Genomic DNA, 23198 nt, shown 5'->3' on the forward strand with positions numbered 1-23198 from the left:
ATCGGCTCTGCGCCAAGCGGAAGGGGCGGGTCCTTCGGCGGAAGTGGGAGACATGGCGGCGTTCACGAAGGCGGCCAAGTCGCGGCAGCGGCAGCACCTCGAGCGGGGCCAGGTGGGCTCCGAGCCGGCGCAGGGGGCGGGGGGAGGGAGTCGGAAGGCCGCGGGCGGGGCCCTCTTCCCTTCCCCCCAACCCTGACTGCGTGTTTCCCTTCAGCTCTCCTCGCGGAAGTCCCTGGGGCTGCTGGAGAAGAAGTCGGATTACCGGCTGCGCGCCGCGTGAGTGGAAGGGCCTCTGGGGGGAGGGGCGGGGGGGGGCGGGAGCGCCTTTATTTATTTTATTTTACTTATTTATTTTGTCGAGTAGGTATTAGATCAGGGGTGGGCAACTGTGGCCCTTTAACAATCTGTGGACTTCAGCTCCCAGAATTCCTGAGACAGCTTGGCTGTCTCAGGAATTCTGGGAGTTGAAGTCCACAGATTGTTAAAGGGCCACAGTTGCCCACCCCTGTATTAGATAATATATATAAGTATAAGCATGAATTGAATACATAAAATGTATAAAATTAAAGGGAACATTAGGGACACAGATGGTAGGCTGGTGCTCTTATGCACGCCCCTTAATTTTTATTTATTTATTTATTTATTTATTTTATGTATTTATTTTCTCCTTTCCCCACAGCGACTTCCACAAGAAGCGAGATGCGTTGCGGGCGCTGCGCCGCCGGGCGCAGGAGAAGAATCCCGATGAGTTCTACTTCCGGATGACCCGCACGCCGCTGCAGGTGGGTCCGGCGGGGCTGTGGCTGGGTGGCCCCGTCACTCGGCCTCTTCCACCCAGGCCTGCCTGCTTTCCCTTCCCCATTTCCCTGCGGGCCTCCCGGCTGGGTTTGCACAACAGTGGCTCCAAAGTGGGGGCCTCGGTGCCCGTTCCCTGCCTTGACGGGCGGCCCTCCTTCTTCTTGGAGCCTGACGCTTCTTGCGTTGCCCACAGGACGGGGTGCATGTGATCAGCCAGCAGGAAGCAGAATCCACGCCTGAGCAGCAGAAGCTGCTGAAGACCCAGGATCTGAAGTACGTGGAGATGAAGCGAGCAGCTGAGGTCAAGGTCAGAAGATTCCCCTCCTGGTCGATGGCTGTGGAGATGATTCTCAGTCATCCCAGGTCATGGTTGCCCCAAAGGTGCTTTTTTCAAGAGGCAACTGGACTTTCTGGTCCAGAAAGCCTAGTTGCCTCTTTGAAAAAGCACCTTTGCTTCCCCTTCCTCGTCCTGACCCCCTGGACACGCTGAGGTTGCTGTCCCTCCCACCTGACACCCAAATATCTCTAGTTTGCCGCTGTCATTAGGGAGAGGGAACCCTTGACTCCCCCTTCCCCGGGTGCTGGTAAGGTCTTCAGGCCGTGCCGCACTCTCCTTGTTGGAGGAAACCCACAAGGAGCTTATAGCACCGGGCTCCTTTCCAGAGATTGCGCTTGCTTGGACCCCAGTGGATCTAGCAGGCCTCCAAAACCCTGTCCTAACAATGTGGGAGATGGAGGTTGGGTGCCTTTTTGGGGGGTGGGGGAGGGAACTATTATTTATTTATTTATTTATTTATTCATTTATTTTTTATTTAAATTTTTATACCGCCCTTCTCCCGAGGGACTCAGGGCGGTGCACAGCCACAATAAAACAACATATCTCCATAAAATTTAAAAACAGTTTAAAACATATTCAATGATTTGGCCCTTATATTAAAACCTAAGAAACTAAAACACCCATTAAAATCGTTATTTAAGCCAGCCCAGCCTGTTGAAACAGTAAAATCTTAAGGGCACGGCGAAAGGTACGTAGGTCGGGGATCATACGTATCTCTGGGGGCAGTTCATTCCAGAGAGCAGGTGCCCCCACAGAGAAGGCTCTTCCCCTGGGGGGTCGCCAGTCGACAACTGTTGCCTGACCTCAGAATTGTGCTGGGGGAGGGGGGGGGGAGGGGGCACCTGACCAAGTCTTCAGTTCTCGATTCTGTGGCTGCATCTTTTTGATTCTGTGCCTGCATCTTTTTAATCGAGCAGAAAATCGAGCAGCTGAAGTCGGAGCTCCACCTACTGGAAGCAGAGGGAAAACAGCCAAATAAGCACCTGTTCTTTTTTGACACCAAGAAGGAAGGTAAACGGGTGGTGGGACTGCCACTGACTGGGTATGGAAAATCAAGGTGGCAGAGAAGCCTGCTCTAATTAGACTTTGACTTTCTGGTAGATCACTGAATGAAAGGGAGGAGGATTGCTTTGTTGGTGCTGCTTAAAAATAAAACAACCCTTTTCTGTGAAATGATTCCCATTTAGCAGAAGTGAGACAGTCAGCAACAGGTGACTGAATTGTAACAAATCATAATTTATCTTAACATTTTTTTATTCCAATCTCCGACTCGCACAGAGTGATTTACAAATATCAATATGATGGTTCCTGTTCTTGAGCTTGCAATCTAAAAAGATATAACAAAGAAAAATGGAAAAGTGGTGGGGAGGAAAAAAACAACTCCAAATCCAATACTAATTATTATAAAGACTAGCTGAGGTGAAAACTAGAGATGTACACAAAAGGGAAAAAGTGTGTGGTTTTGCTATGAGACAAATATCTTAAATCTTGGAAATTTCACCAATATGTTCTAGATGAGTTGTAATTCAGCCAAATTGAAAAACTTGTTAGTTCTGAGTTTTGACTGAGACAAAAGGGCAAATACAATGGATATAAAGAGTCCGTATATCCCTGTTAAAACGTCAGTTTTTTGAGATGTAAAAACATTAGACTAAGATAGTTCACTTCAGATTTTTTTTCTGCCTTTAACATAACGTATAAGCCTGTGATGGTGAACCTTTGGCACGTGGCACGCGGAGCCATATCGATGGGCACGTGAGTGTTGCCCTAGCTCAGCGCCGGCCAGCTGATTTTCAGGCCTTCCAGGCCCAATGGAAGTCAGGAAACAGGCTATTTCTGGCCCCCGGAGGGCCTCCAGGGGGATGGGGAAGGCCGTTTTCGCCCTCCCCGGGCTCCTAGAAAGGCTCTGGAGCCTGGGGAGGGCGAAAAAACGGGCCTTCCAGTCCCACCAGAAGTCGGCAAATGGGCCGTTTCCGGCCTCCGGGGGGATGGGGAAGGCTGTTTTTGCCCTCCCCAGGCTCCAAGAAAGCATCTGGAGCCTGGGGAGGGCGAAAAAACGGGCCTACTGGGCCCACCATGCCATCGCATGCCAAAAGCGGGAGGAGCGCAGGGGTGTCGTGCGTGCATGCGTGGGGGGCGGGGCGCACGGAATTATGGGTGTGGGCACGCGTGGGCGCGACCCCCCTGCGCTCCCCCCGGCAAAAAGGTTAGCCATCACTGGTATAAGCTGTGCAGTTCAATTGAAAAACAAATATTTTAGGAAGAAAAAATGTATAAAACCCTTAAACTAATATTTTGTTGAAGTACCTTTTGATTTTATGACAGCATTCAGTCTTTTGGGGTAGGAGCTTATTAGCATGGTACATCTTGCCCTGGGAATCTTTGCCCACTTCCTTGCAAAAGTGCAGATGTGAGAATGACAGATTGTGAGGGAATCTCCTGTGCACAGTCCTTCTCAGTCACCCCACACATTTTTAATTGGATTCGGGTCTGGACTCCAGCTGAGCCATTTCAAAACTTTGATCTTCTGGTAAAGCCATTCTTTTGTTGATTTGGAGATATACTTTTGGTCATCGTGTTGAACGGTGAAATTCCTCTTCATCTTCAGCATTTAAGCAGAGGTTTGAAATTGTTCTTTCCTTGCGCTTGACTAAAGTCCCACTTCCAGCTGAAGAAAAGCAGCCCCAAAGCATAATGGTGCCACCAGCCATGCTTTGCTGTGGATATACGTCTGATGATTCACAGTATTGTTTTTGCACCATGTATATGTTTTGGAGTTATGGCCAAAAAGTTCAACTTGTCTCATCAGAACATAACACATCTTCCCACATGCTTTTCTCAGGCTTGATGTAGTTTTTTGCAAAATCTTGCTGGGCTTGGATGTTTTTCTTTGTTAGAAAAAGCTGTCTTGCCACCCAACTCCACATCACAGATGTATGAAAAATACAGGGGATTGTTGTCACATATAGTAAATAATCAGTACTTGCCAGAAATTCCTGCATCTCCTTTAATGTTGCTGTATGTTGGATCAATTTTCTTCATTTTTAAAAATCAATTTTTGAGGAAAATCCAGTTCTTAGTAATATCACTGTTATGCTACATTTTCTCCACTTGTTGATGACTGTCTTCACTGAGTCCCAGAGTGTGATGAAATGGGGTTGAGGGGTACCCCGGACCGTGAACCAGCTCATGAGTAAACACACTGAGACTGAAATGATTCTGACAGAGGCGTCTTGTGTAAAAATATAATTTACTTTAAAACATTTAAAAAGCACTATGTCTTTAAGAAAACACATTAAAAACAAAGTCTTATCTGGGTATGTGAAGCAAGACTATCTCCCTAGATCCCTCTCCACAATACCGAAACAGTTCACAAAATAAAGCTAGCATGAAGGTAAGCAGCTTCGGCGTCGATACATCATCAAGGCCATCATGGTGGGAGTAGCACGAGCTTCACAGCTGAAAGTCACCTGAAATAAAATCAGTTCAAACAGCAAACATTGCTTGAAGCTTGTGGGAGGAAGAAGATCCAGCAACAGCAGTCCCGATGATAGCTTGCGTGCTACAAAACAGCAAAAGGCAAGCATCCGTGGGAGTCTCTCTGTAGCGGCGTCTGGAATCCTTATCTGCATTCTTCTCCCATCTGCGGCGTTGCACCAAGCTTCCTGCAGGACCTGTGCATTTAGGCCTAGAAGACTAGGCCCGAGTAGCAAGCAAAAGGTCCTTGCTTATATAGGGAGTTAACCTGCAATTAACTAGGGCGGGGAAGGCTTGCAGGTAATTGCCAACAGCAGATGGCTTGATTAAAACCATACTGTTTGTGAGTAGGCAGATAGCCACAGCAGTCCTGGAAACACTTGTGACACAGAGTATATCCAATGCCTTGGACACTGTTTTGTACCATTCTTCTGACTGATACCTTACAATAACGAGATCCCTTTGATGCTTTTTAAACTCTTTGCAGATCATGGCTTTTACTAGGAGGCAATTGAGTAAATGTCAGAAAAATCCTGCAAGAACAGCTAACTTTATATGGGTTTGATCAGAGTCACTATTGATAGATGTGTACTATTTACCATAAATTTGAACATGTTTGGTTAATTCTGAACACAGCCAAATCCCTACTTACAAGAGGCTGTGCGCACTTAAGCAACCACATTGTTGTATCTTTTTATTGTTATTTTTCCTCCTAAAAGATTTGTTTTTTCCAAATAGCTTATGAATGATCTCTTTTATTTGTATAAGCGCTATATAAGTGATATTAGAAGTAGTATGTTTAAGAAATAGGATTTTATATATGGGGGGTTAAGAATTTTTTTTTTAGGGGGTGTTAGTTTAATGATTGGTTATGCAATTTAGTTTATTGTTAAAGGTCAATAGAAATACCTTGTGTTCTGCTCTGGGAAGTCGGGGAGGGGGAGGGGGGTTGGGAGGGAGGGTTGTGGGGAAATTGTGTTTGTTTTAAAACTTTTTCAATTAAAAAAAAAAAAGATTTGTTTTTTCAATTGAACCGCACAGCTTATATGTTATATTAAAGGTGGAAAAAAATTCTGAAGTGATTTATCTCGGTCTAATTTTTTTCATCTTAAAAATTCTGGCATTTAACAGGAGTGTGTGGACTTTTTATTTACCCTTTTGTATTTACCCACTGTATTTACCCTTTTGTCTCAGCCAAAACTCAGAACTATTTGGTTCTGGCCACCAAACTAAACTTTTTAGTTTGGCTGAATTGCAATTCACTTAGAATAGATTGGTGAAACTTCGAAGACTTTGATATCAGCAAAAATGTGTCCAGAATAATGGCTTCTTGAGGTGGTGAGCCTCTAAGAAGAGGGGGGACCCCCACCTCCCAAGGAAGAATGCAACCAGCTTCTTCCCTCCCTCTGTTGCAGCTCTTCTAGGTTAAGTAGTATCCCTGGCTGGTTATTTGGCCTTTTCCCCTTCATGCAGCACATTTCCTTTGTAAACCTAAGGCTGGCCTCAATTGATTTGTAAGCTGGGAGTCAGTGAGGGAGGGTCCAACTAATTATGAGAAACCAACCTGTCCTTTTCTCAGTGCAAGGGTTTGATGTTGCTCTCCATCTGAACACTGCTCCGGAGCTGGTCAGCAGAGTCTACAACAGGCCAACCCTTGAAACCCTGAAGAAAAACGCAGTTTCCGGGATCACCACTGATGGACAGTTACAGGTCTGATTTGCTAAAGCTTTTCTGCTTCCTAGAGTCTTCTCTTGGGCTCAGTTTGCACCCAGGGGTGGGAGGAGGAGCAAATTTGTGCAGATACTCGAAGTTGTTGGAGTGGACAGGGCACCTCGGTTGTGTGTGCCAGAACTGAATGGCCACTCGCCTTCCTTCTATTGGAAAAGGTTTATGCTCTTCCTAGTGTGCTTTCAACCCCTTCCTCCTGGATGGGGCAACATGTAGGAAGAGGTCAGGATGGACAAAGTCCATTCTGGATCTCCACAGTGTTGACAGTCCTACTTAGACTCTGGCTATTTTGTTGTTCATAAAACATGCTTCAGAAGGAAGTGAGTGACTCCAGTGTCTTAGGTGGCAGCTGGGAGGCGATGGAAAATGGCCGTTCACCCTTTTCAATGAGCTTGTGGCAGGCGAATGGGACCGTTGCCAGATTTAATTTTTAAATGGTGGCCTCTTATTGCTCCATTGGCAGAAGCCAGTTAGCATGGCAGCTGGCGTGAACAGCTGAGCTACAGAAGAGTGAAAATATTCTCCCTCCTGTTGTGGATTTCAGGCTAATCTGCCAGGGAAGCCTCTCTCAGGGCTGAATGCAGCTGCTTCCGCTGCGTCTGGGGTTGTTGCTGTTCACTTGGTCTCCTGTAGAGCTGGAGGGGAGGGAATTTAACTCCAGAGGTTGCAATGGAGTTGCACCAGGCTGCCTTTGGGCTGGGTAGGACCCGAAGGGAGATACTGTGTGGGGACATGCGAAGGTTGCGTAGAACCACTGAGGGGGAGGGAAATTCAACAGATGATGATAAGGTCCCCCTCCCTCTGGCTGGCTTATTGCTGACGTCCCCAGACTAGTTTAGACTGGTGGGTTTTCTTCTCTCCCGGGAGACTTGAGTCATCGTCATCTACGGGGGAACAAGTTTGGATCTGTCCTGAGTGATGGTGCTAATTAGCTCACACCTGCCATGATGGGTTGTGCTCAGGAATGCTTGGGCTGAGGCACGGGTGCAGCAGGAGTGGGCAGCCCGGTTGCTGGGGTGAGCCCAGCCCCTCCCCTCTCCGGTTCTCGTGCAAAGCCAGAGCAGCGTCCCTTGGCTGCAGCCTCAGAGCACTTCCATTAGGCGGTCCTGCCCCAGCCTTCTTTTCCTGCAGACTGGCACAATTGGAGGGCTGGTTGCAGAAGGCCTTTGCAGGGATGGCTTGGGTGCGAGGGCAGTCCTGCCCAGCCTCAGGGAGCGCTCTGAAGATTGTGTCACTTTGAGAGCACCTGGGTGGAAAAACGGCCTCTTTCTTCTCCATCTCCAGAGGTTGGCTCGGCAGAGGAAGGGTCAGTACAGCCTGTTGAGGCAGCGCATCGAGCGTGAACGGAAGATGTTTGTCATCGCACAGAAGCTCCAGACCCGAAAGGATCTCTTGGTGAGCAGAGCTCCTTATTGGGCGCTGCAGGAGGCGGCCTCTGCTCTCCCTTGCAGGCAGCGGGACCTTCCTTCTCTTCCTTTGTGGCAGCTTGTCCTTCAGGGATGCCTCTGGCCACCAGCTCAGCTTGAAGGCCCTGTGCTTTTTTCCTGTGGGGAAGCTATTGGGGCCTTTCTGGAAACACTCTTGGCAGACCACGTTGCTTAGGGAAACTTTTCTTCTTGATTTCAGGACAAAACCGAGAGAGTGAAGCTGAAGAAGGAAACCGTAAATCAGCCAGCAATTTATAAGTTCCAGTTTAGACGGAAGCGCTGACTCTTCTGTGAAGAGGGATCTCCTCTCTTGATGGGCTTGCAAACCCTACAAATGCTTCTTTCCCTGCCTTAGCTTTACCTGGTACCTGTTCAATAAACCCGATAAGAACGGTTGTGAGTGTGTTGCTGCTCTTTCCATCCTGCCCATCCAGGCGCTTGTCCCATTCTTTCCCCTTCTGAGACAGAATGACCAGGAAGAAAGAAGCCTCTGAAACACCCCCCCCCCCATCCTTCCCAGGTCGGATGGGGCAAGCTGCCTCTTGCCTTCCTGAAAGGCTCTGAAGGTGGGGAGCAGATGGGCCAGGCTGGGCTTTGACAGCTTCCCACCTGGCTCTGGTTCTCATAGCTCCTGAGGGAGGAAAGGGACTTGCAGAAATGGAGGGATAAAATGTGCATTCCAGGGTTGTGATGCAAGTATAAAAAAGGTGGAGCTTGTGGGGCACTTCTGCCTGTTGTAGAATTTGGTGGTGTGCCTGGGCTTACATGCCCTGAAGGCTTCAGCGTGAGAGAGGGGAGTTGCTGTGTACAGGTGTGCTCTCCAATGTCAAGGTCGGTATTGTGAATGGATGCCCAGCAGGTGGCAGTGTTGTTTCACAGAAGGCTGGCTGGGAGCTTGACAGCTGTGATTGGATTTCAGGGCTAACTAGAATGGGCTTTGGGTGGGGGGGTGGGGGCTTATTAGACTTCTCCAAGCAGATTCACTGGAGGTAATCTGGTTGGTTTATCCTGCTGCTCCCCCCCCCCAAAGTATCTGTTCCTAAAAGATAACGGCTGTGATGATGGGAGAGAGAGAATCTGGTGGTTTGTTGCAATGTGCAAGGCTAACAGGTAGCTGGGTAATTTGTGGTTCCTGGTACGATGCCAGTCCTCCTAGGGTAGGTGAGGGGCCAAGAGAGGGTTTTGTGTGAGCAGAGAGGCAGCATTCTGACCAGCTTACGGTTTCTCCATTTCTGTTTTCCTGTGGCTGTTGGGCGTTGGGAAATGTTCCCGCTGGAAGGGGAAGAGTTGGAGGGTTGTCTTGCAAGCCCATAAGGAGCTGACGATTCAGGACAGTGAGCTCAAAAGCAGTTGCAAAGAGCTGCAGTGAACCTCACAATGGGCTGGCTGGCACCTCAGATGATGCCTTGAAACCAGGAGAAGGCAGAGGGATAGAATATGGAATATCTTACTGTATGTTTGTATATATGTACATATAATACACATAATATATGTATATAGAATAATGGAAATTAGTCAATAGGTGAAGTTTATGCACTGTATATGTAAATTTGTTTCTTGATTGAGAGAAACTTGTATGTTTTAAATGTTTTTTTTAATAATAAAGTTTTGTTTAAAAAAAAAGAAACCAGGAGAAGGTGACACCCCCCTCTACCTGAAAAAGCTGGGATGAAATTCTAATAAAACATGAAATGACACTCAGGGAGGATCAAAAACTGAAAACTAACTGATTAGTTCAGTTGCAGGACTTGTGAAAAAAGCAAATTCTGTAATGGGCATCATTCCAAAGGTTGGAAATAAAATTGGATCTTTATTTATTTGTGTCACACTTTTACACAAATCTAGAATACAGCCAGGACAGGACTAGGCAGAGGCTTCTGACTGCAGTTCAGCTTGGGTATGGCAAAGCTGAAACTGCAGGCGGCCAAATGGTCAAGGACCACCTAGGAAAAACGGTGGTTTCTCTCCACGCTCGGCGAGAAACGGAGGGAGATGGGGAAATGGCTGGGTGTGCAGCCTATTGCCGGGGCCGGGACCTGCGGGCAGGAGAGGCAGCGTGGCCTCCCCGCCCGTTTCCCAGCCGGAATTCGGGGAGCGGGTTGTCTCCCCGCGAGGAAGCGAGCGGCGCCCGCCCCGGACAGCCCATCGCCTTGGAGCCCCACACCGGCCATGGGAGGCTTCCCAGAACTGCGCGCCGGGCGGGACGCCAGTAGCTGCGGCTCCTCGTGGGAGCCCGGCCTCGGGGCACGGAGAAGCGGAACCCATCCCGGGCAGCCTCGGAGCCGCGAGCTGCTCTTCTTCCCGGGCTCCGGGCTCTGCCGAGCTGGACCAGCAGCTGCTTAAACCGCGGGCCCCAGGGGCAGAGGCCCCCTCCCCAGGCATCTCCGGGGGCTGGCAGGAGCCCGCCGGTGAGCAGAGGGAAGGGCGGCGGCAGCCGGAGCAGGGGCCGGTTTGGCTGCTCGTCAGCATCTGGGAACGGTGTCCCTGCGAGGTTGATACAATTTAATTAACCTAATTACAGGCGCTGATTGCAGAGATGATTGGGGTGCAGCCAGCAGCAACGGCATCTTTCTAATGAGCTGGAAGGCGCGGGACCTCAGCCAAGCGAGATGCGTCTCTAATGAGCCGGGCCGCTCAGAGCTGCTTCGGGAACGGTGCCGCTCTTGGCTTTTGGCAACCGCGCCGGGTTTCTCTCCCTGAGAAAGGTGTGGGAGCCCTCCGTTTCCCGCCTCCCCCCCTGCCCTCTTCCTGCGGACAAACGCAGGAGCCTCTTCCCAGATGGGGAGGAAGCAGGACCACCTGTGGGGTCCCTCTCCCTTTTTTTTTCCTGACTGGTGGACTCCCCTCTGAAGCGGCCTTCCTCTCTTCCTCAGTCGCACTCTTGCTCCCCAGCAGACCTGGATCAAGTCCTCGTCGGGCACCTAACAGAACAAGAGTTTCCCCAACTATCAGCACTGAGCAAGTACTTCCCTGTAGCTTTTGATGACTGTGATGGAGCTGACTCTAGAAGGTGGCAGATGATTAAATAAATGTTTGTTTTTTTTAAAAAAAAGTGGGATTCGGAAAATTGAGAAATACAAACGATTCCCACCCCCTCCTCTGCAGCCACCACCTGTGATTTTTACATTTTTTTTCACATGGCCAGTTTGGTCAGTTTTGGGTGGGGGGGGGGATCAGCTCCAGGGCACAAGGAGCACATAATGTGGCAGAGGATCCGAGGGAACCAGCCAGTGCTTGAACTGTCCATGGGCTTTCATGTGGGAGCTGGCAGGCTGGAATTGGGATAATGCCCGGAGTGCTTTTGTTGCTGGAATTGGGTGCAAAAAAGAAATGCCCCCTTCTCTCCTTTCCTGGCCCCATCCCAGGAAATGGAGTGGCAGGCAAGGCATGTGAATCCTCGGTTTTATTGTAGGAACCCAAACCAGCACATGCTTTCTCCAGATGGCCTTCTGGCTTCCCTTTGAACCCAGTGAGTGAAGGGAAGCCCCCTTTGGAGTCCTTGGTCCCCCTATCTGGAGGTCTGTGGTGCATCTAGATGTGTTGCCCATGACTTCCCCTCCTTTAAAGGGGTCCTATTGCTACAAGGGGACGAAATGCAGCTTTTCCAGGAGATCTATCTAGTTTGGAGGTCTCCCTCAGGGGATAAATGTCCTGAAGAGAGAATCTTGGTTTTGATGAGGGGCTGGAAGATGATGAAGGGTGTCTTGTTGAGACTTGGGGACAGTGTCCTTCAAGGTCACAAGAAAGTGCAAATGGAAGTGGGGGGGTCACTTTGGCTGCTTGTTCCTGGCTGGTGGTTCTGGATCTTTTGCAGCTGAAGCCAGCTTGGATCATCCAGCTGGAGAATGCATCTCCCCTTCCTATGGCTACCACTTACAGGCTCATCTTCGAAAGCAAATTGTTTTCTTCAATGGAGAACATGGTCTCACTCAAAGGATGTATAGTCCTTGATCAATGCCCAGGTGTGGCTGCTGCAGGCCTAGGGAGGCCTGGCCCCAGAAGGTCCCTCTGCTCTATCACTGATGGTTTTCAAGAAGAGACTGGACAGCTATTTTTCTGGAATGATAGATGGTCTCCAGCTTGAGTAAAGGGTTGGACTAGAGGACCTCCAAGGTCCCTTTCTGTTATTCTGTTAATCTGCCTTCTGTACAGCAACAGAAGGGCTTCCGAGCTGTGGTGGACTATCAGGCAGCAGGGAGCAGAAGCCCCAGGGGTGACTTCCTAGAGCCATAGCCAGGCGGGGTCTTTTGCATACTGTTCCAATGGAAGCCTATGGAAGGCTCATTTTATCCACAAGAATAAAACTGTATAAGAATAACACAGTATCCAGTCTGAGTCCATCTTAGTCCAGCATTGTGTGTCTTGCTATGGCCACCCAAACATGAGGTTTCCTTATCTCACCTGGTTGCCAAAGGTTGGGCAAAAGTAAACTGGCACCATTTCAGTATCTGATTAAGATATGTTAGGTGCAAAAGGGGCAAGAGTAGTATATGGGTTTGTGCTGCTTTTGGCAGAAAACTCTCCTGGCATGGCAAGGATCCTTCCAGGTGCTTAAGGAAGAAGACAGTTTCCTGGGAAACTCAAAAACTATATTTTTCTCCTTCCGAGTTGCAGAGTTCCAGAAGGAGGTGGGGAAAAAGTAGAAAAATGACCCTTTCTTCCCTAGTTCTCCCTTCCCCTGAGGCTTCCCATGGAAGCTGGAGCTCCCTCTGTTTAGATGCTCTCTGGAGGACTTGGCAGTCTTCCTAGTTATCCCTCCACCTTCAATCTTGGTCTAGAGAAAGTGGTCATAAAGAATATTTTGGAGCCTGTGAGGCTCTTACTGCTGGTGTTTAAGTCAAGGATGCTTATGCCGGAGATTGTGGCCACTTAAACTCAGGTGAGAAATAAGCAGCTTCTTCCAAGGGAATGCATGCAAAGTAAAGAAACAAAGCAGCTGCTGTGTTGTTTTGTTGCTGTGAACATGGTGAGTGAAACTCTAGTTTTAATTTTCAGGTGAAAAGGAGCCTGCATCTCATCTACTCCAATTCTCCCACCTTTTGGGGAAGCACTCCTGGCCATACACGGTCCCTAATTTTGCAAACACCTCATTTTGGGATGAAATCTGAGCCCAGAAGAGCCATTGTATTCTGGGACAATTGCTATCAAGCAGGCAGGGTCCCCATATGGATGCCAGGAGGGTGGGGATAACTTGCCTCAATCCGGTCATGTCAAGGCTGCAGCTGGTTGCTGAGGGGATTCTACGGCATGAGAAACATGCTGGCACAAAATTCCAGCATTGTGGCAGAGGGGCCATTTTGTTTCCAAGCCAGTCAGCCAATGCCATTCTTCCAGTGGGCTCTGTGAGTTGGGCAGGGATGGGCGAAGCCTCTTTTCTTGCAACACTACTGGAACTACAAGAACCTCCAGAGCTGGAGCAGCCAGAGCGTAACTGCATTCTATACCCATCGACTGAGCTCTGAGCTGCAGGAATGAGAGCAGTAAGAGACCCACTTCCACTGAGAGAGATGGCCCATGCAAGTGATGCCAAAGGCTGGGCTTTGGCTGCAGCTTTGTGCAGCAGTGGTAGTGTTGCTAAGGCCAGGCAGAGTGTATGCATGGCTGGTCTACTGTCTTGGTCAGGAACCAGGAACAAAACAAGCACTTGCTCAGGTAGTTTCCTTTATTGCTTCCTCCCCATAGCCCTCCTTCCTGCAACTTAGTGCAGATTCCACCATGCCGACTTGCCTGTATCCCCCTCCCCCCTCTGCCAGAGATGTTCTTTTTCTTTCATGGGTGGTGGTGGGGAAGGAGATTATATCAGCTCTTACTAGGGAAGAAACTGATTCTTTTGAGCCTACTATTGGGGGAAAAGAAGCCATATATTTATCATGAGAAAAACCCAGTTAGTTCTGCTCTTTGGTGTACTATATAAAGACTCCACCAGTAATTAGACCAAGTCAGCAAGTTCAAGGAAACAGCCCCCTTGCATTCACAGGGCTGCTGCCTTGTTTCTTCAAATTATCCCGTGTGTGTGTGTGTGTGTGTGTGTGTGTGTGTGTGTGTGTGTGTGTGTCCTCTCTGCTCAGTACCTGCCAACCAGAGCTGGGGATCAGTTTAAGGCTGCTCTGATGATGTCTCAGCTCTTTTTGCCTGACTCAGAGCTGCCATATAAATGAATGAATGAATGAATGAATGAATGAATGAATGAATGAACATTCTTTATTGGCCAAGTATGACTAGGCACACAAGGTACAAGGAAAGAAATAGAGGTAGAAGAAATTGAATTGCAATCAGCTTTGCACATCAACCTTGGAAATCTTCCATCTGTCAGATATCTCAGGTGCTGTTAAAGCCGTGCGTGCACCTGCAGAGGGGCTCTCCCAAAATCTCCTGAGAAAACAAGCACTCAAATGAAAAGAAACAGATCCTCCTCTGAGCTCAGCAGAATCCCGAAATCATTACCTGATGTGGACAAAGAGAAGATGCTGGTGGGCCTCTTGCTGCTGTCTGGGCCCCAGCAGACTAGCAGGCTTCACACCTGGTGGGGCACCTTTTCTGCCCCTCTTTGGCAGGTAGAAGTCAGTCAGGGTCCCTTCTGGCAATCCAGCCATGACTTAGGGCTACGTCAAGCTGACTGGGGAGCTACTCTAGCTATCTCTTGGCTGGTTTTCCTAGGCATTTGCAAAAGCCTCGGATCTCCCTTTTTTCCCTAGGCATCTCTCACCAATCTCTACAGTTCCAAGCAGCCTCACACACTTTTCCTTGGTAATCTGTCTTTGTTCCCTGCCTTGTGGATATGCTTTCTTCCTGTTGTTTAGAGAGCATTATTATATTGATGTACAGCTGTTTCATTATCCAAACCAGGTAACATCATCTGTGCTAGTGATGTTACTAGCACTAAGATTGTCCCAAAGGTGCTTTTCTGAAGACAATTGGACTTTCCTTGCTTCGGAAGACGCTTCTTGGATAAGAAGCGAAATGCTTTCAAGGAATTTTTTTTTAAAAAGTCCAGTTGCCTTTGGAAAAGCAGCTTTGGGACAACCACCATGGATGACTGAGAACTTCCATGGACATTTAGCACTGATGATGTTAGCTAGTTTGGCTAATAATATGTCTGCAAGAAAACAACCAGGCCCAGAGAGCACCAAGGACCCCTCAAATCAGGGGTGAAATGCTCCCGGTTCAGACCGGATCGCCCGATCTGGTAGCGATGGTGGCGGGTGGTTCAGAGAACTGGTAGCAAAAATCCCTGCGCCCCCCCCCTCACCATGCCTAGCTGAGCCACACGATCATCAGAGGCTTTTTTTTTTACTTTTAAAAGCATTTTTTCTACAACTTCTTTCCCTGAAAAAATGCTTTTAAAAGTAAAAAAAAAAAAGCCTCTGATGATCGCGCGGCTCAGCTGGGATCTCAGAGGCTTTTCAAAGCATTTTTTCCTGCAACCTCTTCCGAGGAAGAGGTGGTTTAAAAAATGCTTTGCAAAGGCTCTGACGATCAGGCAACACAGCTGGGATTGTCAGAGGCTTTTCAAAGCATTTTTTAAACCATCTCTTCTCCGGAACAGGTTGCAGAAAAAAATGCTTTAAAAGTCTCTCTGACGATCCCAGCTGTGTTGCCTGATCGTCAGAGCCTTTGCAAAGCATTTTTTTGCATTTGCAGAAAAAATGCTTTGAAAAGTTAAAATAAAAAAAAAAAAGTTGGCCACGCCCACCCAGTCACATTACCCCCCCCCCCCCACCAAGCTTACGCCCACAGAACTGGTAGTAACAAATTTTACATTTCACCCCTGCCTCAAATATATTTGGCTTAGACGTATTTAATTGTTTTTGATTAAAAAAAGCTCAGAGAGCACCAAGGACCCCTCATATCAATCCTGAGCTACAAATATTGTCCTTTATGTACTAACCAAATATATTTACTAACAAACACCATCTCTCAGAACCTACATGTATTGACTTCCACCACTGAAAATACTTGTCTGTTATGATCCAATTTGCTCTGTGGTAAACATGATGGCTAAGGTAAACCAAGATTGTCTCCTTCCCCATTCCCCTTTTGCTGCAAAGCAGGCACCGGGAATCTGTAGACAAGGTTAAAATAAAAACAGGATGCATTTTAATAATGGCAGCATATGCTTTTCATGCAGACTTTTGCAATAGAATTGTATGCACTTCTAATCAGAAATAAGACCCATTGAGCTCAGGGGGAGCTTCTCACAGCTAAGTAGGTACAGGGTTGCTGTCCAAGAATTCTCTCTGCCTCGATGCCTCAAAAAATCCCATTAGAAATGTGTCACTGCAAAAAGATTGTTACCTTCTTTTTGCAATATATGCTCCTTAACTAATACCACTTTCAGGAGATGGTCAAAAATTACTGGTGAAGTGTCCAGTTTTGCTCAACATAAAGGTAACATTATCTTAGGAAATCCTCATGTACTGTATGATATTGTGATAAACCTTTAACCCTGAAATGAAAGCTTCAGGTATAATTTCAAGTGAATATTTCAGAAAATAAAATTCATGTTTCACCACAAGTTTCTCTAAGGTTAAGCCAAAGAAATCATACCGTATTCCCTTTTTAACTGTTCTCCTTGTAGTTATTGCAAAGAAACTTTTTATTTTAATGTAGGCCATCCAATCACATTTTATTTCAGTTAAACTATTGTATATGAATGGTTTTGAATCCTCATTTTAATCTACTTCATTCTCATGAGTAAATTCATATTTCCTAGCACATTTCATGAAAATATTGAACATAAATCTCTCTGTTTACAGTGACGCTTGAAAACAAATTGTGTTGTTTTAAACTTGGCCATAGGTGAAATTTTTATCTTTTTCAGTGTGCTATCTAACCATTTTATGAATGTTAGAAGGTAGAAAATTGTCTTTAATAATAGTGGTGAAATGAAATCAATTTTCTTTCAATTTTCAAACTAATCAAGGAGAGATCCGAATAGAAATAAGGAGGAATTTCCTGGCAATGAGAACAATCAATCAGTGGAACAGCTTGCCTTCAGAAGTTGTGGGTGATCCATCACTAGAGGTTTTGAGAAGAGATTGGACAGCCATTTTTCCAGAATGGTATAGGGTTTCCTCCTTGTGTAGGAGTTTGGACTAGAAGACCTCCAAGGTTCCTTTAGCTCTGTTATTATATTATATTCTTTAGCCAAAGCAGTTGAAAAATAAAAAAAAAATGTATTATGAAAAGGAGACCTTGTGTAAATGGTACAAACTGAGGGCTGGACAAGGGGATAAGTGGCCTTGTTAATGGACCTTGGCACAGACCTGCCTGTAACAGCCACAGTGCTGAGGTGGAGGGACTGTGCCAGGAGACTCCATCCCCCTCAAGCTTGCTTTTTCCTCCTCTTCCTCCTCCTCCTCCTTTCCAAGTTGGACAGGGTAGCCCCTCAGATGCTGCCTTTGCTCTCTCTTGGTTCCTTGCATTTCTCACAGCCGCTAGATCCCATTGAAATTGAAGGAAGCTTTTGCAGATCGCATGGACATGAGTTACCCTAGAAAATACCTGAACAAGATGTGGCTGCTTCTCTTTCTCTTGGCCTGCTCATGGCTGGAGCTCAGTAGTGCGGTTCAGTCTGATAAGCAGCTGCCAATACGATGCACCATGGCTCACCACCCTGGGGTCGCTTTCTGCGTCCTGCCTATCAGAGTTGGTCTCCTTTTCCTGACACACAGGGGAAGCCTTGGGCAGTGAGGCTGGCTATGCCCTCACTGGTTTCCTGGTCTTCCCGGACCAATATAGCCCAAACCATTTCTTTCCCCGAGTCCCTGTTCAGTCACTTTTTGACATGGCTCCTTCAAAATTGTATGGATGTTTATATCACTTAGAGCCTTTTAGATGACACCGAGAACAGTTCCTAAAGCCACCTGGGGTGTAGATTGTACAAGAAAGGTCCTCTCCATAAAACAAAGACTGCTGGCTTGTTCAGACCAAACAAATTTGGAATTTTCCCTTGAAGAAGAGCACTTTGAAATTGTCCATGCAATAACGAAATTTTGCACCAAGCTACCAAGCTTCACTAAGTAATGAGTTATTTAATTAATGAAATTGCATTGCATTTGGAAATTCCATTTAATTATTTTAAATTTTAGGATCTGAACTGTAATAATAATGTTCTTCATTTGAAGTACCAAATACCAGTAATCAATCTTCTGTGTAAGTCAGAAACCTGAACTCTCATCTATCAATGAATTGAAGAAGCAAGTTCATTAATGTATACTTTTTCTCCAAAAGAGGCAAAGCCCTTCCTACCGCCTCCCTCCCCTGGGCTTCTGCCCTCTCTCTCTCAGACTGGTGTCCACGTGCCATTGGCATAACTCTCCCTCTTGCCCAGGGATGCCTTGCCCTGGGCATCTCCTTGAGGTGCCTAGCAGAGTCACAGGGACACAATTGGAAGGAGCATTCTCAAGGGCTGAGTGGTATCCTGTTGTGCATCAATAAGTCAGTTTCAGAGACTCCATGCGGCATGGAGCCATGCAGTGTGTGTGTGTGAGGTGTGTGTGTGTGTGTGTGTGTGTGTGTGTGTGTGTGTGAGAGAGAGAGAGAGAGAGAGAGAGAGAGAGAGAGAGAGAGAGGAGAGAGAGACACACACACAGAGAGACACAGACAGAGACAGGGAAACAGAAGGGAGGGAGGGAGGGAGGGAGGGAGGGAGGGAGGGAGAGCGAGAGAGAGAGAGAGAGAGCGAGAGAGAGAGAGAGAGAGAGAGAGAGCGAGAGAGAGCGAGAGAGAGAGAGAGAGCGAGAGAGAGAGAGAGAGAGAGAGAGAGAGAGAGAGAGAGAGAGAGAGAGAGAGAGAGAGAGAGAGAGAAATCTCAGGGATAATTTTTATGCCTAGCAGATGCTGAAGTAACAAGGCAGCAGCCCTGTGAATGCCAGCGGGCTGTTTCCTTGAACTTGTTGATTTGGTCTAATTACTGGTGGAGTCTTTATATAGTACACCAAAGAGCAGAACGAACTGGGTTTTTCTTGTGATAAATATACAACTTCTTTTCCCCAATAGTAGACTCAAAAGAAGCAGTTTCTTCCCTAGTAAGAGCTGATATAATCTCCTTCCCCACTACCACCCCTGCCCATGAAAGAAAGAGAACATCTCTGGCTTATCCCATTAGTTCCTTAAACGAAGAGACCCTGTCATGCAGAAAACAACCATCACACTATGGGCATTTATCCATTTTGCACCCAGGGGCAAAGGATGGGCTCCTCTCTATTTTGTGTACAAAACCCAAGTAGATTAACATCTAGATTCCGATTTCCACCTGGGAAAGTTGTTGGAAGAGGTATGGATGGGTGTGTGTGTAGCAGTGCAGCCTGGCTGCTTTTGAAGAGAGTGGATGTTCTCATGGGGGGGAAAAAGCCCCTCTGGAGAGAATGGAGGACATCTGTACCCCCCAAGGGAAGGATCTTCTGCAAGCAAACACCAAACTCGGAGAGCACCAAGGACTCCCCAGGATCTTTCTACCAAGGTTAAAGATAACTAGTGCTCCTCAGCAGTCAGCAAGGACTGGTTCCATCCTGCCTTTTTCTCCAACTTTTCACATGCAGGAAGCCAAGCTCTTTCTAACCAGATGCGTTTTTTAAAATGCAGCTGAAATCCTCCACATTCTTGTTGTTTCCCTTTGCTGCTCCCTTCATGCTCTGCTGGACAAAATACTGTCCTGGATGAGAAGATTCCCTCCCCCTCTGGCCAGTGCAAATTGACAGTCTCTTTAGCAGAGAAGAGCGGAGCGGAGCCCCCTTTCTTAGGCTGATTGCTTAATCTTCAGCCTAGTGAATTAATTGGCTTTTAGGAACTTTCTTCCTTTGGGATCCAGAAGGACGGTGGTGCGTCTCCTGAGAGCTTGGCTTGGCTGGCCCTTCTGTGCTAGCAGAGCAAAAGGCTCCCAACTGTCTACTGGCAACTAATAGCCTAATAAAGACCCTGGTAGCTCTGAGGGGGGGACCCCCAAGGTCTGGATGAAGAAGGAAAGCAGCATCCAGAACACCGTCCTGAAACTGTGCCACTTACGCACAGAACAGTTGTGATCTAAACAGCAAAAAAAAAAAAAAAAAAAAAAACCTTGCTCTAAAAGTGGACATTTGCAGTTGATTCCAGTGTCTGCATGGCAACCACAACAATGATGGACGATGGTGAAGTTCCTCTAAGACACTCACCGCATTGCCAAAGGATGCTCCTTCCTCCCCGTCTCACAAATTCTTCAGCAGGCTGCTTGGCTTGCAGTGGAGCGTGGTCAGTCTGGCCGGACTCCCCTTCCGACTTTTTCTCTTCTCCTTGAGAGCCCAGTTCAAGAAGTCGAAGAAATAAATGAGAAAGCATCTGAGGCACCCAGCAGTGTTTAAACTAACCAAGTGCCATAAAGGGATGGAAGCATTTTTGGTCGTCCTCTTGTAATAAAAGTTGATTGCAAGCACTTAAGTGGATTAAATAAATAAATAACGAAAGCACGGGGTAAAATTGAGACGGCCATAATTCGAAAATACACTACTTAGCTATCATTCGCTGTTCTTTTGAAATAGTAATAAGAAAGAAAAAACTCTTTTGGAGCCCTAAAGCTTAACCCCTTTAGGGCTTCGGGTGGAAGCGCGGCTCCCCTTTTAGGAAAAAGGCGAACGTTTTCCCGATTATTTTCACGTCTCAGGCTATTCCTTGGAGGCTTTCCACCGAAAACGGCCTCCTCTCCTAAGGCGGCCAGCGGAAGTCGATCTCGGAAGCCGAGTTCTGGACGGGGACGGATGGACGGCGGCTGTCCAGTAGGATATCCCGGGGCCAACTTGCCATTCCCCGCACCTCCCTTTCCCGTTTGAACGGCAGGGGAAGAAGGGACTAGCCCGAGAGGGGAGCTTCGAGCGCAAGCCGGAGAACAGCAACTCTCCCGGCTGAGCGGCGGGGGATTCGGGGCCGAATTGAGAGCACGGCCCTAAGGGCGGGCTTTACACGGCCGCCCGGGGACCGCCCGGTCTTGCACGGGCCGCGGCAGCCCAGCGGCGGGAACAAAAGGAAGCCCGGCGGGCGAAGTAGGGCTCCGCCGCGCCCCTTCCCAGGTCCCACCGTGAACCTGCCCTGCGCCCCCCTCCCCCCGGCTTTCTCGGTCGGTGGTTCACAACAAAGACAAGAGGCGGGTTCCGGATAAATGTTTTATGCGAGTAATAAAATAATTGATTGTAACATAAATAAGGGAGAAGACAACGGCTTCAACCGCTTGCTGGGTGCGGAGCCCCTCCGAGAGCGCTGGCCACCAGTCCGCTTCGGAAAGCCTCCGGGGACCCGCTCGGCTGAGGGAGGCGGTCTGCACCCCCGGGCCTGGAAACGCCGCCTCGAGTCCTCCGGGCGAGGGAGACAGGCACAGCCCGGAGGCGTCCTCAAGGAAGCGGGGCCCTCCGCGCTTGGCTCGGCCGGGGCTTTTCCGAGGGGGTCAATAAATATCGAGTTTCAATTAGAGCCGAGTGGCGGCGGGAAGGCCCCGGGCTCCGGGCCGAAGGCGGCTCTCCTAGCTCCGAGGCTCCCCGCCGTCCCCGATGCCCAAGGCGTCGGCCGCGCACAAGTCCTGCCGCCAGTCCCAGCCAGACCAGCCGGCTGCCCAGCCGCCGGCGCCGCTCTTCAGTCATTGCACCGGGCTCCGGAGCGTATGGTGCAGCGGCGGGGAGGCCTCGCCCTGCGAGTAAGCGTCCTCCATGGCGGGCGGGTGCGGGCCCCCGGCCGGCGTCATGCGCTTCTCCTTCTGCCGCCGGTTGCAGAACCACACACGCACCACCTCCTTCTCCAGCTGCAGCGAGTCCGCCAGCGCCGTGATCTCGTGGGCCGAGGGTTTGGGGCAGCGGAGGAAGTGGCTCTCCAGCGCGCCTTTCACGCCCACCTCGATGGAGGTGCGCTTCTTGCGTTTGCGGCCCTGCGCCGCGATCTTGTCTAGACTGGCCGGGCTGCCGCTGCCCGAGTCGGTCTCCTCCAGCCACTTGTTGAGCAGCGGCTTCAGCTTGCACATGTTCTTGAAGCTCAGCTGCAGCGCCTCGAAGCGGCAGATGGTGGTCTGCGAAAAGACGTTGCCGTACAGGGTGCCCAGCGCCAGCCCCACGTCCGCCTGCGTGAAGCCCAGCTTAATCCGGCGCTGCTTGAACTGCTTGGCGAACTGCTCCAGGTCGTCGGAGCTGGGCGCGTCCTCGTCGGAGGGCGGCTCGGGCCCCGCGTGGCCCAGCGGCGTCGGGGAGCCCTCCAGGTGGGCCTCGGACACCTCGTCGTGGCCGTGCGGCAGGTGGAGGGCGGGCGGCTGCGGGCCCAGCATCCCGTTGAGCCCCGGGTACGCCGCCTGCGAGTAGAGCAGAGGCTGCGGACCGCCAGCCGTCGGGGACATGGCGGCGGGGCAGCCGCCCAGGTGATGCGTCGGGCCGGCCTGGCCCCAGTGAGCCCCGCCGCCTCCCGTCGCCTGCTGGTGCACCAGGTGGGAGCGCGAGTGGAAGCCGCCGCCGCCGCCGTCCAAGTCTCCGCGCGGCCCGCTGCCGGCCTTGGCGTGGTCCAGGTGGGTCCCGCCGCCGCCCCAGTCCCCCGTGGCGCCCGGCAGCCACTGGTGGTGCGGGAGGGTCCCCATGGGGTGGCCCGGGGTGGCCGCCAGCCCCTGCAGGTACTCGTGGTGCATCATCTTCTGGACCTCGCGGTAGGTGGGACCCTGGTGCAGCCGCTCGGTCTCCGGCGCGGACATGGGCAGGAGCGAGGCGCCGCGCGGCAAATACTGCGCCGTGGTGGCCATCGCCGCTCGGGTCGCGCACGGGAGGTGGCTGGGCCGCGCTCCGCTCTGCGGCTCTCACTGGGACCCCCTCGGCGGCGGGGCGCGCTTTAGAGCCCCGGTCGGCCCTGCGCGCGGCCACTCCCCCCCGCGCGCCCCATTGGTTCCGTCGCGCGCGAGTGGCAGGCAGTCCCGCACCTCCATAGGGCGCCCAGCGAGGGACCCGCCCCCGCCCCGTCCAGGACCGGCGGCCCGGGATTCGCGCAGGGCGGGCGAGCCTGGTTGGGCGGGCGGGGCTTCTTCCGTGGGACTCCGGCGCTCGGCGCGTGGGCGGAAGGGGAGAAGCGCGCCCGCAGCTGCTGGAGGAGACGGCAGGGCGCAAGCGGACTTTGGCCGTCGCTGGGCCCTGCGTGGCCCTTGTCGTCTTCGTTACTCCAATGCGGGGAACCGGGAGCGATGATCCACCGGCGTCGACCCAGGTGAGGCCATCGGCGGCAAAGCGAGGACTGACGCCGGCTCCTTTCTCCGGGCCTCAGGAGGAGCTGCGCCCCGAACTCTTTATGAGGAGCCGTTGAAGTTGCGCGCCCGGCGAGGTCCTCCTTTTCCCGAAGGCTGCGTTGCGCGCTCGGCCCACTCCCGAGCCAAATCGCGGGAGCTCGAAGTCGCTTTGGCGGCTCGTCTCGCAGCGGGAGCAGCACCGCGGGGGGTCTCCGCCGCC

The 23198-nt window shown here is 50.1% G+C and overlaps 2 protein-coding genes across 2 annotated transcripts; one reads left to right on the forward strand and one right to left on the reverse strand.

The window, feature by feature from the left end:
* Positions 1 to 4: 4 nt before the first annotated feature.
* On the forward strand, positions 5 to 8160 carry UTP11 (UTP11 small subunit processome component). The gene is made up of 8 exons (XM_070949860.1): positions 5 to 112; positions 215 to 276; positions 680 to 782; positions 992 to 1105; positions 2053 to 2146; positions 6192 to 6322; positions 7625 to 7735; positions 7967 to 8160. The coding sequence occupies exons 1-8, from the start codon at positions 53 to 55 to the stop codon at positions 8048 to 8050; spliced, it is 759 nt and encodes a 252-aa protein (XP_070805961.1). The 5' UTR covers positions 5 to 52; the 3' UTR covers positions 8051 to 8160.
* A 13207-nt stretch (positions 8161 to 21367) lies between these two features.
* POU3F1 (POU class 3 homeobox 1) lies at positions 21368 to 22504 on the reverse strand. The gene has a single exon (XM_070949786.1). The coding sequence runs from the start codon at positions 22502 to 22504 to the stop codon at positions 21368 to 21370; it is 1137 nt and encodes a 378-aa protein (XP_070805887.1).
* Positions 22505 to 23198: the final 694 nt, after the last annotated feature.

The sequence above is a fragment of the Pituophis catenifer genome, unplaced genomic scaffold (genome assembly GCF_029215685.1).
Source record: "Pituophis catenifer annectens isolate HBS135680 unplaced genomic scaffold, rPitCat1.0.hap2 SCAF_9, whole genome shotgun sequence".
NCBI lineage: Eukaryota > Metazoa > Chordata > Lepidosauria > Squamata > Colubridae > Pituophis > Pituophis catenifer.